The 17,309-nt window shown below is 48.7% G+C and overlaps 1 protein-coding gene across 1 annotated transcript in view; it reads right to left on the bottom strand.

Annotated features, from left to right (window-relative positions):
- Positions 1–1,246: 1,246 nt before the first annotated feature.
- Positions 1,247–17,309, bottom strand: part of LOC8036567 (flavin-containing monooxygenase 5-like) — a 110,637-nt gene continuing 94,574 nt past the window's right edge. The window contains exons 4-5 of the mRNA XM_040206520.2: positions 7,142–7,345; positions 1,247–1,699 (exon numbers count right to left, since the gene is read on the bottom strand). Coding sequence (XP_040062454.2) covers positions 1,247–1,699; positions 7,142–7,345 — 657 coding nt within the window. The remainder of the gene's footprint in view (positions 1,700–7,141; positions 7,346–17,309) is intronic.

The following is a 17,309-nucleotide window of genomic DNA, read 5'->3' on the forward strand; positions in this document are numbered from 1 at the left end:
AATAAAAATTTGAGACACAGGCAACAAATATCTGCGTTGACTCTGACTGGTTTGCCATATCCAGAGACTCTTTCAGAAGTAAGTTGCTGCTTCTCATTCAATGTAATTGTTCTGGCTAGACAAACGCACCCCGCAAACAGCGAAAAATAATACATTAATCCAGTGTCAGTGACAAAGGTTATGTTATGAGACACAAGGTAAACCTAATCGCAAACGTTGACAGACGTGACACGCGAGCTGAGAATGACTGAAACGCCGTTTCAAAAGAGCAAGGCGCGTTCACAGTGTCTCGCAAGCTTTTCTTTAAACTGAACAGTGATAAAGCGCCGAGCAGGCGCTCTGCCAATTCAAACATTTACGAGTCTGATGTTCCAGTTCGCTGGGCCATAAACGGCTTTCTCTGCGTGCACTGAGACTTCAGGATCACAAGGAATGCACGCGACAGTTTCCATTCACAAATTCAATAACTCCGTTTCAGCATCCCCGATAAGCGCTGTTTTAACTCGAAAAAACAACCAGGCCCGTACTTTTGCTCGCATTGGAAAAGATCCGGAGATGGCGAGGCAGCCTCGTGTACCCTGCAGTCTATGTCCGCGACGACTTTCCCACAAACTAAAGTTATGTGTCGACTCAGAAGTTTGATTCAATTATTCGCCACCGTATAATCGATTTATCGATTAATCGGTTTCGCTCATTCCCATACATAATGTAGTTTAAAAAAGACTACATTACAATGTTTGCCTGTGCTAATAATGTGATAAACAGCGCAATGCACAATTTTGGACTTCACATGAAGCTTCAAGTTTAGTTAAGAAAAGTAAGGCATTCAAACTCACAAATTCTTACTTACGCCTCAGAAGCAGAGTTTCTTTCTAAAACTCCGGCAATAGTAAACTCTCCTGTGTGTTCACAACAGCCTCTGCTCAGCTAAACGGACAATCGCAAAGCGTTGATCTGGTTGAAACACGTACCACCTTCTGCACTTGTTTGGAGTTACAAATCTCGCTCCTGTGGTTTACTTCAGAACAAAATTTCACTTAAAATATACCTTGATGTACTCGTCCAAATCTCCGCTGTAAAAGCGTTGATTTTTTTAGATTTGTTTTGTTTGACAAAATTTAACCGATGACCCGCTTAATAATAATCGCGATTAAAAGATAAATTGATAAATTGTTGGGTTAATCGATTCAGTGCCCGATCCTTCTATTACCGCAAGCACTCCTCCGAACACTCAAGGAATCCGAGATTATCTGCTTGCCGTATAAGCCAAGTACACGATAAGGATAGTAATCGAAGATAGGATAGCGTAGAATGTTGGGAAGCTGCGATTTGTCATTTCGAAGCTAGTGCAGCTACTATTAAGGGGATAGAGAACTCTTCGTTCTGTTCCCAAGATGGTGTCTCTTGCCCCTTTCCAAGGATGCGGCCCTTCGAGTCTGTACTGGTACGGGACGGTAGGTCCCAGCAGAGCCCTGAACAGCTCGTAGTCGGTGAAGAAGTATTTGAGCAGCTTGGGTCTGGCGCCGATCATGTCCGCCAGTTCGTCCATGTGCCGGATCCAGTCCACCTGGACGGTGTGGCGGGGCGAGTCAACGAAACGCCGTCGCAGGGCTGCCCTGGTTCTTGCGATGTCCTGGTACATTTCGGGCTGCGGAGGAAGCTTGCTGTTGCCGGCCAGAAGCTTCGCCATCCAGCGGGCCTGCGGGTAATTATGGACAGTGCGATGTATTGCAGAGCCTCTAATGGCGCATTCACACTGGAAGCGGATCTGCGTTCGCAACCGCTTCCAGTGTGAACGCGCCCTTAATACGCTACGCACTCCCACTGCTCGTGTATCATACAAAAGACACGGTGTTCGTTGCAGTGTTGCCTCAGTCCGGCGGAGGTGTCCATTTGAATGATGGTTTAAAGGCCGTTTCTCCCATGCAGCGAAGCGCTGATGTAGCGCTGCTCACGTGCCGTCAGCGTCTGCCACGAGCAACAGTTGTGACAATGCGATACAACGCGGGTGAACGCTCTGGTCAGCACGCGCTTAGCCCAAGGTCAGCGCTATTAGCGGCGAGATTTTTCGGTGGCGCCCTCCTATGGTTAAGGATGGCTAGTTGGGCTAGTTGGTTTTGCATCATGGTGTAATACGCCAAAATAACAGGGACAAAAAACGAAGGAAGAACTAGACAGGACGCGGCGTAACTTTCAACTGAAATGTTTATTTGGATGACAAAATTTAAAAAAAAAATAAAATATAGAAGCAGGCACACTTGGCAGAACGCCAAAACTATGGTCTAAAAACACAACCCCCTCAAATGCCAGCGTCATTGGTTTTTCAAATAGTGGACTTCTTTATCAGTCAAGGACAAAGATAGAGCGCTTATACAAGTATTGTCGTGGTGGGACCTAATCAGGAAGGCTTCGTGAATTTCTCTTGCCGTTTTTGTTTTGTAATGGCCCATGACACAGGTGTCACCAAAGATGGGGTTGCACTTTTCAGAGTTGGGCCCGCAATCGCAACGGTCGCAGTGGACCGCTAAGTGGCCAGACGGGGACTGCCTGATCGCCAACGCATGCTCTCTGACCCTATCATTAATGCACTTCCTTGTCTGGCCAACGTACACCTTACCACATGACAGGGGGATTTCGTACGTGACACTACTGGCGCACTCGCGGAACTTAGTGACATGTCGTTTTTAGAGCGCAGCTCTTAGGCGCCCGTTTCCGGCTTGAGCGGCGTCGCCGTCGGCGTAACCAAGGTCACCCCAAGGTCACGTGACCCCCGAAGTCACGTGACTCCCCTGAGGTCACGTGACCCCCCCCCGCCGAGGTCACGTGCCCCCGATGACGTCATCGTCACTGATGATGTCATTGGCATCCGCATCGTCATCATCACTGATGACGTCATCGTCACTGATGACGTCACCGGCATCCGCATTGTCATCGTCACTGATGACGTCGTCAGTGACGTCACTGATGACGTCAGCGGCATTCGCATCGTCATCATCACTGATGACGTCACCGACATCCGCATCGTCATCGTCATCATCACTGATGACGTCATCAGTGACGTCACTGATGTCGTCACCGGCATCCTCATCGTCATCGTCATCATCACTGATGACGTCACCAACATGCGCATCGTCATCGTCATCATCACTGGTGACGTCACTAATGACGTCATTGGTATCCGCATCATCATTGTCACTGATGACGTCATCAGTGACGTCACTGATGACATCATCGGCATTGTCATGGAGGTCACGTGACCCCCGAAGGTCACGTGACCTCTCCCCCCTCCGGTCAGTTGACCCCCCCCCCCAGTACCCTTCCCTCCTCCTCCTAGGCTTTCACTTTTTGCACGACTCTTGTGGCACATCCGAAACCTCTCCTAATCTGCTTATCCTTTTACACAGTGATGACAGTTTATTCGGTGCTGAAAAAAAGACTGGTATGTCAAAGCGATGGGCCACCTTCTTCAGATTGTGGGACGTCTTGTGAATGTAAGGCAAGAAAACAGGCCTACCTACCCTTTTGGGAGCCCTTTCGCACATTGCGCTGTTGTCTTTTTTCATCTTTTTTGCTAAGGTCTCTGAAACATCTCGAAGAACATGACGGGGGTACCCTGTCTCTTCAAGTCTGCTGAGTTGAGAATGAAAACTGTTTTTCTTCCGGTGGGGGGTGGGGGCACGATTTCTTTAGCGTGGCCCTTAGGCAAGATGAAGCAATGCCCCTCTTCACTAACTTGGAGTGCGCCGAGCTGAATGGCAACATTCGTTTCTTGGAACGGGGCTCATACGCCCAGCACGTATGCTCCGCACCGAAATATAACCCAAGATCCAAAAACTGCAGCCGACCACAAACCGATGTCTCGTGGGGGAATTTTAAGCCGAAAGCGCAGCTTGCAAACAGTTTTAAAAAACCGGCGATCGCTTGATCATCCGCAACTACAGGGCGGGAAACACACACCAAATAATCGTCTACGTAACGAAACTTTTTAACATGTTCCTTCTGTTGAATTTTTTTCAGATATACGCTTGTCGAAATTTGCAAGAAAAATGTCACACAATACCGGTGCTACAGCGGAACCGATGCAGATACCACGTTTCTGCACAAACAGCTCTCCCTTGAAGGAAACGACAGTGGAGTTGAGGTAGTGATTCAGCAGCTCCCAAAAAAACCTTCGACTGTGAGACCACACGCATTGCGAAATCGGACCTCTCCATTTTCCTCAATACAAAGTCTGATAGCCCCAAAAAGGTGTTCATAGGGGACCGAATAAAAAAGGTCTTCCACGTCAATTGAGAAACTTGTTGTCCCCTTAATTGCTCCTCCCTGTAGGAACTCTAAAATTTCTTCAGAATTCCTGACCAGGAAAGGATCCCCCAGCTCCAACGCAGACAAGTGTTTACGTAGAAAACCTCCACTTCCACCTGCCACGAATCCCTCTCCGTGACTATAGCCCTGAACGGACACCCAGTCTTGTGGGTTTTAGCTGTGAAAAAAACTTCCAGGTTAATATTCTTTGACGAAACCACTTTCTTTCCTAAGCTGGATAGTTCCAACTTCTGACATAAGGCTCTGGTTTCCGATTTTACCCTGTTCAGTGAAACATCCTTAACAGGTTTGAAGTGTTTTTCTATGGCCTCACGTGACTTGTCTTTGAACAGCTTTTCTTCCGCTACCACAAAGCCGCCCTCCTTGTCAGCTACCAGTAGACGGAGGTTATTTTTCTTGAAGTGTGAAACAACATGCCTCAAATTGAAGCCTGACGTGCGCATAATAACATCTGCACCTTCAGATATGCACCTATCCCTGTCCTGCTGCGCCGCCTTATCCGCCAGAGTTCGCACCAATCCAAGCTTGTCCACCCACTTCATCCTGGGCGCCAGGCTGTACTTGGGGCCTTTTTCCAAGATACGGGTGACATCCGGCGGTGCAGAAACATCTCCCAGAAAGGTCACAAAGTCCGGCAAATCAAATCTTCTCTTCTTTTTCGGCAGCGACGCTCGGAGCCTATCCCAAAAGAATTCCGTGACCTTGGAAGCAAGTCGAAGGTGCTCTCCATACTTTCTGCAGGCCTCTCTTTCGGTGGACGTGGACCCGTGGCAGAGCAACCACAAAGCATCCCGAAGTCTGCTACTTGCTTCCACCTCTCTGAACGGAGTATCCTTCAGATCCTTTTCCCGTGACCGGCTGAAGGTGGAACACCCCCAAGGAGACGCAGCACTTCGGGCGGGTTGAAGCCGTGGCGGATTGCGAACGAGTAAAGTCTTGCCTGGCATGTCGAGGCGGCAATCAGGTTGAGATGGACGAGAAGATCCGAAGGAAAAATATTGTGAACCATATAGAGAGGCCCGTTGTAGAAGAAATAAACTGGATAAGAATTTCTAGTTGGGCTAGTTGGTTTTGCATCATGGTGTAATACGCCAAAACAACAGAAACAAAAAACGAAGGAAGAATTAGACAGGACGCGGCGTAACTTTCAACTTAATTGTTTATTTGGATGACAGAATTTAAAAAAAATACTAAAATATAAAAGCAGGCACACTTGGCAGAACACCAAAGATATGGTCTAAAAACACACCCTCCTCAAGTGCCAGCATCATTGGTTTTTCAAAAGTAGAATTCTTTATCAGTTAAGGACAAAGAGGGAACGCTTATACAAGTATTGTCGTGGTGGGACCTAATCAGGAAGGCTTCGTGAATTTCTCTTGCCGTTTTTGTTTTGTAATGGCCCATGACACGGGTGTCACCAAAGATGGGGCTGCACTTTTCAGAGTTGGGCCCGCAATCGCAACGGTCACAGTGGACCGCTAAGTGGCAAGACGGGGACTGCCTGATCGCCAACGCATGCTCTCTGACCCTATCGTTATTGCACCTCCCCGTCTGGCCAACGTACACCTTACCACATGACAGGGGGATTTTGTACGTGACACTACTGGCGCACTCGCAGAACCTAGTGACATGTCGTCTTTTGCACGACTCTTGTGGCACATGCGAAACCTCTCCTAATCTGCTTACTCTTTTTCACAGTGATGATAGTTTATTCGGTGCTGAAAAAACGACTGGTATGTCAAAGCGATGGGCCACCTTCTTCAGATTGTGGGACATCTTGTGAATGTAAGGCAAGACAACAGGCCTACCTACCCTCTTGGGAGCCCTTTCGCACACTGCGCTGTTGTCTTTTTTCATCTTTTTTTGCTAAGGTCTCTGAAACATCTCGAAGAACATGACGGGGGTACCCTGCCTCTTCAAGTCTGCTGAGTTGAGAATGAAAACTGTTTTTTATCCGGTGGGGGCACGATTTCTTTAGCGTGGCCCTTAGACAAGATGAAGCAATGCCCCTCTTCACTAACTTGGAGTGCGCCGAGCTGAATGGCAACATTACTTTCTTGGAACGGGGCTCATACGCCCAGCAGGTATGCTCCGCACCGAAATATAACCCAAGATCCAAAAACTACAGCCGACCACAGACCGATGTCTTGTGGGTGAATTTTAAGCCGAAAGCGCAGCTTGCAAACAGTTTTAAAAAACCGGAGATCGCTTGATCATCCGCAATTACAGGGCGGGAAACACATACCAAATAATCGTTTACGTAACGATTCGATGGAAGGAGGTGTGTTTTCTGTCATTTATGACAAGGTGGACAATTTCAAAAGCAGAAGATGCCAATTCTTTCAACGTTAAATTCGTTGCACAGCTCCTTTAAGGGCCGCTCCGGTGCATCTGTTTACGTGTGTTATCGATAAACCGTCGCGAATACCTCATTTTAATGAGACCCGACAATGACAAAATTCTCGGCCATGCGTAGTTCCGGATTCAAGGTAATCTGTTCCAAACGATGAAGAAGCGTTCTTTTTGTAAGGAGGGTGATTGAATAAAATGATCATCTGAGTAAGAGACGTTGTCTGTCCCTCTTACTGTCACTTCCACTGTAGGGGATACTACTCTTTCAGCCCCATTCTCGGAATAAAATCAACGTATTCAAACGCATTATAAAAATAAGTGCAAAAGTTGTGGCCATATGACCTTCACCCGTGTGTCGGTCGAGCGTAGTGTGTGGGTTTTCGCAGGCAACTAAGCCGTATACTAACACACTTTGCGATAGAAATATGTCCTTCTTCCGGTAAAAATGCGTTCGAGCACGTACCTGCAGTTCCGCGATGGGGAAGACGGCGCCGAGGGGCTGCACGAGTCCGATGACAGCCAGGGTCGGGTGCTTTAGGCCCGGCGGAAACACGTACTTGTAGAGTTGGACCTCGTTGTCCACCACGGGCGGCATCACGTCCTCGGAGAGCATGGGGAACTTGAACTGGTAGCCCGTGGCCAGGATCACGTCGTCTAACTTCGTCACCTGCATGGGTGCGGGGTGCTTATCGGTTTATAGCCAGCCGGTCACAGTCAGGCGGCGCCAGCAGAGTGAGAGCCCACGTTTATACCCTGTCTCGCTGTAACTTGGCAAAGAGTGAACAATAAGCCCCACCTTGTGTGCCAACATCTTCGATATGCGCGGCGTATAAGAGCGCAATGTAGACATATTGAAGCATTACGCAGCGAAAAGCCTGATACTTCCTCCAAGTAAAAGCGCACTCCGGTGATACGTAGTCACGTTTCGATTGGCCTGCCAGGCCCGTAGCTTCGGCTGTATACTGTCATGCTATAAGATCACGGCTTTCTGGTCTACCCAGTATTCCTTGCTTCACGCACTACGCTGAGCAACGACACCAGAGTAATAGCTCACGTTTGAACAATGCAACTGCCACTCAGGCATGCCCAATATTTCTTGCTTCAGTCACTGGATAGCGCCATACCAAACATCATCGCAGGTTGCCTATTATGTTCTGAGAGATCATCACGCTGATTTCCAACAGGTCAGCGTGTGCATATATCAAGTGTGGGCATTGCACGTGCGCACAGAGCAGATCCCGCTGAGATGAAACGGATCCGCATGTGGTGTGCCGACAACAGCGCCACCGCTGCAAAGCGAAGCGCTTTCAGCCGCTAGTTGCTTTATGATGATGATATTGTCACGAATGAGAAGTGATGAGGTGGCGAATGACTGAGTAAACTGAACGTTTAATGGGGTGAACTTGTGCCCAAAAATAAAAGGAAAAAGTAAGATAACAACAGAGCGTCGCGGGCGGTGAAGCAGCAGGATCGAACGCTGCGGCGAAACTGACTGCAGATCGCCACGCGGAGCCCCTTATGTACACGTGTGGGCTTCTGGAATAATCGGCGTAGAAGGTTCGGTGTGTAGAGCATTCTGACCTCAAACAAGCAACATTGTTCTCGAATTTACCAGAACATTAGGCTAGAGTCAACAAAATTGCGCCTCCGCGGCCAGGAATCGAACCCTGGCTTTCTGCGTGGAAAGCACGCGCGATAACCGTTAGGCCACGAGAGCGCTGCCTTAATGGTCAGCTGCGCTCGCGGCATTATTCCCCCCTTGAAAAAAGTGCATCGTCCCGATGCAGCACAAAACGAAAAAAGATCCACAGCAAAAGGATAGCAGAGTCGCGAGTCACAGTTAACAGTTTACTCTCTGACGAGAGTCCAGAGTTCTATAGTTCGTAATGCGGCTTGAGCCGGACGACGTTCACCACCTCGGGTCGTGGCTGGCGTCTTGCAGATGGGCGCGTTCCGTCTGGTAGAACTTCGGAGTTCAGATCGCCGAGGCGTCGGATGATTTTGTAGGGTCCGAAATGGCGTTTGAGAAGCTTCTCGCTGAGACCGCGGCGCCGTATCGCTGTCCACACCCATACCCGGTCTTCTGGTCAAAAGTGGACATCCCGTCGAAAAAGGTTATACCGGCGTGCGTCGACTCGCTGTTGTTCACGAGTCTTGATTCTTGCCAGTTGGCGAGCTTCTTCCGCCTGTTGCGAGATCAGTTGAGCGTCGTCGTTCCCATCGTCGGCCGGCACGTGAGGCAGCATGGTGTCGAATATCGTGGTAACCGTCCGGCCGTGTACCAGTTGGAATGGTGTTTTTCCGTGGTTTTTTGAACCGCAGTGTTGTACGCAAACGTCACGTACGGCAATACCTCGTCCCAAGTCTTGTGCTCTACGTCGACGTACATGGAGATCATGCCGGCGACCGTCTAGTTGAGCCGCTCCGTTAGCCTGTTGGTTTGTGGATGATAGGCGGTGGTTCGTCGATGGCTGGTGTGACTGAGCCGAAGAAATTCTTGAGTCAGCTGTGCCATGAAAGATGACCTGCGATCTGTGATCAGCACTTCAGGTGCGCCGTGTCGAAGGAGAATGGACTCGACGAAAAACTTGGTGACTTCAACCACTGTTCCCGATGGAAGGGCTTTCGTCTCGGCGTACCGTGTGAGATAATCTGTGGCAACAATTATCCAGCGGTTTCCCGATGTTGCCGGCTGAAAAGGGCCAAGCAAATCCATTCCAATCTGCTGGAAGGGCGTAGTTCGTGCAGAAATCGGCTGCAAAAGTCATGCTGTCTTCGTCGGAGTCTTTTTACGTCGTTGGCACTCATGGCAGGATCGTGTGTACAGATGGGCGGTTTCGGGGAGTCTCGGCCAGTAGTACTTGTCACGAATCCGGTCGAGCGTCCTACTGTAGCCGAGGTGTCCAGCCGTTGGGCCGTCTTGGCAGGCTTGAAAGATTTCTTCTCGCAGGCTGGACGGAACCACCCGCAGCCAGGCAGGGCTGCTTGTTCTGAAGTTCTTTCTGAAGAGCACGCATCGCTGCAGAACGAAGCTTCCCAGGCAGCACAAGCTATTGTGCCGACATTGGTCTCAGCATGGTTAAGGTGGCCCCATATGGGCCCAGCTTGACCAGTCTAGAGCCAGCATTCATGATGCCGGCACTAAACGGCTACATGACGGCAACAATGGCCGTTTCTGCCAGCGTCCAACCAATATTGCGGCATCCCGGCTACATGACGGCAACATTGGCCGTTTCTGCCAGCTTACAAAAGATATTGCTGCATCCCGGCTACATGACGGCAACATTGGCCGTTTCTGCCAGCTTCCAAAAGATATTGCTGCATCATGGCTACATGACGGCAACATTGGCCGTTTCTGCCAGCTTCCAAAAGATATTGCTGCATCCCGGCTACATGACGGCCACATGACGGCAACATTTGCCGTTTCTGCCAGCTTCCAAAGTATATTGCTGAAAATATATGAAGTTCTATATCGGGCTCTGTTTTGCAACCACCGAATGACGGCACTGCACCAGCCAAGTCGCGGCAACATGGCCGGGATTCTTCCGTATGTACTAGGAATATTTAGACACATAAGCATTTTTGCCTATAAAACCTTAACCATCAGACTTTAAAACCTGAATTGATTGATGTTTCTTTCATCTTCAAGCGCTGCTCTTAGGCGTCCGTTTCTGGCTTGAGCGGCGTTGCCGTCGGCGTAACAGTAAAGCGTCGGCGTAACGCATTTTCGTGACGCGCCACAAAAAAGCGTTCCGCGGACGTGTTACGCGACGCGTCACGAAAAAGTGTTACGCGACGCCGACGCGTCACGAAAAGCGTTACGTGGAAACGTTACGCGACGCCGAGGCGTCACGAAAAAGCGTTACGCCTACGCGTTACGCGAAGCCGAGGTGTCACGAAAAAGCGCTACGCCTACGCGTTACGCGACGCCGAGGCGTCACGAAAAAGCGCTACGCCTACGCGTTACGCGACGCCGAGGCGTCACGAAAAAGCGTTACGCTGACGCCGAGGCGTCGTGGAACGCATCGTCATAACGTTTTTTTGGGACGCCTCGGCCTCGCCTTCGCGTAACGCTTTTTCGTAACGCCTTGGCGTCGCGTAAGGCGTCCGCATAACGCTTTTTCGTGACGCGTCGGCGTGATGCTTCTTCGTGACGCCTCGGCGTCGCGTAACACTTTTTCGTGACGCGTCGGCGTAACGCTTGTTTGTGACACCTCGGCGTCGTGTAACGCGTCGGCATAACGCTTTTTCGTGATGCGTCGGCGTAGCGCTTTTTCGTGACACGTCAGCGTCGCGTAACGCTTTTTCGTCACGCCTTTGCGTCGCGTAACGAAAAAGCGTTACGCCGACGGCGACCGTAACGGTAGCCGTAACACGTCGGCGTGACGCGTCGCCGTCGGCGTAACCACGCGGTGCATTATGGGAAACGTGCCATAATGCACCGCGGTGCCGCGCGTGTTGCATTATGGGACATCTCTCACAATGCACCAAGCGAGAGGGAGGAGGAGGAGAAGGGGGAGGAGGGAGGAGGAGGAGGGACAAGGATGAAAAAGAGGCAGGAGGAAGAGGGCTCCCCCCTGACAGCTCCCCCCGCCTCCCCTCTACCTACGTCACCGGTGTATGAAAATCTCAAAATAACCCGCTGTTACTGAGCCCCGCAACTTGACCAAAGCTTCAGACAAAAAAAAAAAAAAAAAAAAAATAGAAATACAAATAATTTTTAAGCAAAACATAAAAACTCAAAACAAATATCCAATAATTAATTAAGATATTGCATATCCTCACATATAAAAAAAAAATCAAGTTAAATTAAGATGTCGAACACCCTGTTCCTTTTTTTTCTTTTTTGCACATAAGTTGACGTAGATTTCAGTCCGCAAACAAAGGTTATCATGGAACGTATAACAGGAGAAGAAGCTGGGACATTATGTCTGCTCGCCCAAAAAATTTACTTCAAACTGCGTAGAGAACAAGATAACTCCAGTAATGGCTGGCCATGGTAGCGACACCGGCCACCGAAATATAAACTGCAGTAGAGTTGGGTCGAAACCGAAACTATATGCCGCAGTCGTATACTTGTCCGATCTAAAGCCACAGCCAATCCAAAGTCTAATCCAAAGCCACAAGCAGCTTCTGGAGTCTGGATCAGTGTTGCCAGGTCTACTGATTTATCAGTAGATCTACTGATATCGTTCCGGGTCTACTGATTCACTGAAAAACAAGAAAATCTACTGACTCTTTTTTTAGTAAAAATTTATTATTTGGCCCCTTCAGTTCCCAGTGTCGGTCATCAAAGGATACTCACATTGTCCCAGAATTAAAAACGAAGCACTGGCTACATGGCCCAGAAGCCCGTCCTATTCGAGTGACCGTAGCCGTATATTCATCTATCTATTTACCCAGAGTAGGTTCGGCAGATTCGGCAGATTCGACGGTGACATCCAGGCCAGAGCCATATATGGAGAGAGTTTGGCCAGTCTATGATCTCGCCGTAACGTCCCTCTCCCGAGTGAGCCAATCAGCCCACGGCGCAGAGCGAGAGGTGTGAGCGGATGCGCCTGAACTCTCGGCTGCTCCGAGTTGAGCGGAGAGGGCCGCCATTTTCATTCATTCGCCCGGCGGAATGCATGGGATCGACATCCAAATTTCACTTATTTACTTTTATTTGGCAGGTTGTGGCAAGAAAATTATATAATCTTATTCCTCGGTGGCTTAAAAAGCTAACGAATTAAGTTCTCCACGTTCGAACGCAAACTTTGGGTCAGGCGAAAAAGAAATAAGCCCGCAGCAGACGACACGTAGCCTCAACAGTGCTCCGCGCCGACAGCGTTGCTTCAAAAACCTTCCACAGCCCAGTAAAGTAAGATGGCACCTTGCAGAGGACTTCCATTGGACATGTACGCGCGCACTTGACGGAACGTCTTGTTTTGGTTTCGTTTCAATAATAGCGACAGGTGGATGTCGCACTGTCGCCCTCACCTGTTGATGCCAAAAGTGGCTCAGTCTCGATTTCAAAGAATAATCCTCGAAATAGTCAATAATGAATAATAACAAAAGAAAAATTTATGGGGCCATTTTAATTTGTCCTTCACAAACAATTACTCCAGAACTGGTCTTGTTCTTTTTTTTTTTTCATTTTTATTTGTGTTTATTACTATGTTCTATGTTACTCTATACTATTTCTTCGAAGTGTGTATTAATGGAAAAAGCAAAACATGGCAAAACACATATTTCGTAGAATCTACTGATTTTTGTACAAATCTAATGACTTTTTGGGGATCAATCTGCTGACTTTTTTTTTCTCCATCTGGCAACACTGGTCTGGATTCTTTTCCGTCCCGTCCGTGCAGACAAAGGCCTGTTTGAACCTTCAACGTACGTGGGTCAAATTATTGTTTAGGTAAGTTTTCTCGATTTCATATTCATAATGCATGCCCGAAGAGTATCATCTACATGAGCTGGATGATATTCCGAGCACCGTAGCTTACGTTGCCACCGTAATTCGGATGATATTTAACTTTTTTCGACGCTTGAGCGGTCTCCGCGATTTCGTGTCGCATGGCAGTTCTGAGGGATGCTGGCTGCCTTCGGGAGACGATCGCTATCGCTTGTGGAGGCTGTTCGTTCAAGCCTTGCGTAAATGCTAGCCGCTATCTTGAGAATCCCGTGAATGTTCTGCGATGCCGGAGCACTGCAGATACGCTGATCAGATTGTTTCGAAAGTTCGCGTTGCTATCGGCGAGCCCTTCGGACACGCTGTAAGTGCCAGGCGCGCTAAACTGAGCTGTGCTGTCAAACGCTTGGATACGGATCTTAGAACGAACGCCTTGAATGTGTTCGGGACGGCGACACGCGTGAAGAATTGGATGGTTTTTACTTTGACGTGTCGTCTCGTTTTTTCTCACGCTTGCGACAGCGTATCTCGGTCAGCGCGCGCTGACTTTTTGAGCTGCGTTCAGCGGGATGGCGCGGTTGGGGTGCTGGCGTTTAGCGGGTTTCAGCGGGTTGTTAGAACCAGGGTGTCGAACCGGAACCGAACCGAACCGAAAACCGGAACAGAACCGTTATTTTTAGCCGAACCGGAACTGAACCGAACCGAAGTCGTCGCCGCCATCTTGGAACTGAACCGGAACCGAACCGAAAAAAAATATAACGGTAACCGGCTCAAAACGGTTCAATGTAATATTTCTTTTTTTTTTCTTTTTTGTTAGTATCACAAGATGAACATATGGGAATAAAAAATTGGCGGCTGTATTTCTATCTATGGATCAAATCGTCATATATAGAATAGAAAAGTATGGTAAGTTTTGGGTTTTCGTGACACTATGATTAACCATGTGTCATGTAGTCACGTGATGTCATGGTATCAATACATGTCACCGTCACGTGACCTCGCGACGTCACGTGACTCACTGCGTCAACTCGATTTAATTCGAGGAAGTCACTAGATGTATTAACATTGTTGACAGCATGACGTAACATGACATCATGATTTCGCACCGACAGTCACGTGACACCGTGACGTAAGCGATTTTCATAACCCCTAGTCGAGTGCTCGGGTTCATGGCAATCAGCACCGCCAAACATTCGGGTAACGGCTCATGTCAATTACATATGATAATAGCCCAACTATAACAATATCTGAAGCTCAGCCCAAGCTTTTGCTTTCCAAACCTTAGCCACCTAGAGCATGACTGTGATGAACACTGGCGGTATCAGATCACGTGGCCGCTTGTTTAAATTGCGAGTTGAGGAGATATCGACAGCTGTCTCTTCCCTTTATTTTTTCTGCATCTGCTATTAGGGGAAAACTAATGGATGTTTCCGCAAGCTATCAACGTTGGGGGTTATTTCTTAACATTATTTATTGAAAGTATAAAAAAAAAATGTTGCAAGACCCATTTTACATTATTGAGGCACCCAAACATTTTTTCGTTGTTGCTGAACTGCATTCGAAAGATGTCCCTGAGAATAGAAGTACTAAAATTACTAAATGCGACTTATTAATATGACGTTACATAGAACTACACGTGTGTACGGAAGGAATACTAAAAAAGAAAGGATATTTTAGTGACCTCAGAGAGACAGCCGAACGTTGGCAGTCGTTGTAAGCCTCACATGAGCGTCGTTCTCAAGTTATTGCCCAAGTTTCGACTCCTTCTATACTTTGCTTAAAGAGCTATAAACATATTTCTATACATCACTAAATACTACTCAGGATCACTCCCTAACGTTAATAACTGATTGAATTTGGCTTTGCTATTTTTTCTAGGCAATGGCAGTCGCCGAAAACTTCGAGAAATATGAGCATCGTTCATCCCCTCAACTCGTAGCCAGAAGCTGCCATGTGGCCTGGTGCCTATCTTATGCCACCAACGTTAATCATACCCCCGCGCTGGGGTTTTAAGGGAAGAAAACGCGTGCTGAGCTCCAGACATTGTTAGAGTTCGGTTATTCTCATCACCGCAGTGGTTGGACACGATCCACTGCCCAAGTGTCTGCCAAGACATTGATTGTTACGAGCCGATGTACGGTGCTCACGCAGTCCTCCTGTCCAATCCATGAGCCGCGCTCGACTGTCGTCAGGCGGGTGGTTTTGATCCTACAATTGCGACATCAATCTTTGGGAAGGCAAGACTAGAAGAAATAGTCTCCTTTAATCCTCGCCATTGCACCGCGACAAAGAAGCTTCTGAATTAGTGGCGGCCTGTGCGAGTATACTTGGGCCAGAGGACCAGTCCCTCTTGGAAAAACCAGCATGAAAATCAAACTGGCCAAGCTGGTAACTAAGCTGGTCAATCTGGTCAATATGATAGTCAAACTGGTTTAACTCGCAATCAAGCTGGTTTAAGCTGGGCAAGCTAGAATTTAAGCTGGTCAGTCTGGTTTAAGTAAAAACCATCATGGTCTCACTAGAATCTGGTTTTAGATTCAATCTGGTGTAGCTGGGAGCCAGTCTGGTCTTAACTGGTCAAACTGGTTTTTCATGGAGCCAATGTGGTCAAGCTGGGAGACAAACTAGTCATGCTGGGAGACAAGCTGGTGAATCTGGTCGGTCTAATGATCGTGATGGTCAAGCTGGTCATGCTGGGAGCGCGCACGCCAAGGTCGGCTAGAGGTAGCCGAACTGGCATGCTGGGAGCGCGCGCGCCAAGGTCGGCTTAGGCTGGAACGAGGCCACGTCCTGTTCTTTGTCCTCTCGTTTTTGGTAGACGACCGGGCGCTTCAGGCGCGCTGCAAGCTACCTTTGTGTGCGAAAAAGAGAGAGAGAGAGAGTGGCAGGAACGGAGAATTTGCGACGCGTTTGGCTATCTTGGACAGATTTTCGGAGGGACGGCTGTGTGCGCGTTGTTTGGAGACTAGTTGAATGACGGTGCAAGCGAAGCGGGTTTTGAGGAGACAGCGAGCGGCAGTCCGTTCAGTGCGGGAAGATGTCGGACGTCCCGACTGAGGCGTCGATTCATGTCTTCGAACGTGTGTGTGCTCAAGAATGACGGCGGTGCCGAGGAGTATCGCCAATGCCATCCAAGCCACACGGACTTCCTCGCCTCAGCCGACCACGCAAGTTGCCACTTCCCTCCCATCACTGGCGGGTGCCAGGTTTGCTTCTGTCATCCGTGTAGTATTTTCGTTTGCTATTGCCTGTTTTTGGCGTGTGTCTAGTATTTTTCGTGTTAAAAGATAAGCAATCTGGTTTTATTAACATTGTAGGCTTTGCAACGAGAACCACTGTCTGTGCGTCGGTTAGTACTGTGTCAGCGCCGAGGATGTGTAGCATCTGAGTTTATGTGAGGCGGCCACAAGTACCAAAATAGTGAATTGGATGCCGAGTTGGCTCTTCTGAAGAGCTTGGCTTGTTTATCCTGTGTATTAATTTAAACAGGTTAAACTGGTTGGGAAGTTCACCAGCATGACCAGTTTAACCAGCATGACCAGCATGCCAAACTGGGCATGCTGGGGCAATAACCCAGCTTGAAGCTGGTACCAGATCAACCAGCATGACCAGCATGCCAAACTGGGCATGCTGGGGCAATAACCCAGCTTGAAGCTGGGACCAGATCAACCAGCATGACCTGTATGACCAGATCCAGATCAACCAGCATGACCAGTATGACCAGATCAACCAGCATGACCAGCATGCCAAGTTGGGCATGCTGGGGCAATAACCCAGCTTGAAGCTGGGACCAGCTTAAGCTGGTTTTTTCAATAGGGGTACGCCTCGGAAAAGTCATGAACATTCCAACCCGGTGTCGTTTTATGACCCATCTAAGCTTTACGGGGTGCAAAATAAAAGCAATGAAGGGTTGCGGTTAACAAGTGTCAAATAAAATTGTCGAATGAACACACACCGACGGAGGAGGCAATTCCTCAGGAATACTTTCAGCCTTTCCACTCTGGTGAAGAAAGAAGACCAGCGAAGCTGTATTATGGTGCCTGGAGCGCGTCTCCTACTGATGTGTTTAGTGTCCTATGCTGCTCATACATCAAAAGCGGTCCCCAAGTGGCAACAAATGACGTTGCAGAAGCCGGAGTGTCATGCTGTTGACTGTCGCGATCCTGGCGGTTGGCCGTAGAAATGCTGGCGTAAAGCACGAGCAAACTCGAGTGTCGCTGTCGTCACGGCGTCCCAG

The sequence above is a fragment of the Ixodes scapularis genome, unplaced genomic scaffold (genome assembly GCF_016920785.2).
Source record: "Ixodes scapularis isolate PalLabHiFi unplaced genomic scaffold, ASM1692078v2 ptg001583l_1__unscaffolded, whole genome shotgun sequence".
NCBI lineage: Eukaryota > Metazoa > Arthropoda > Arachnida > Ixodida > Ixodidae > Ixodes > Ixodes scapularis.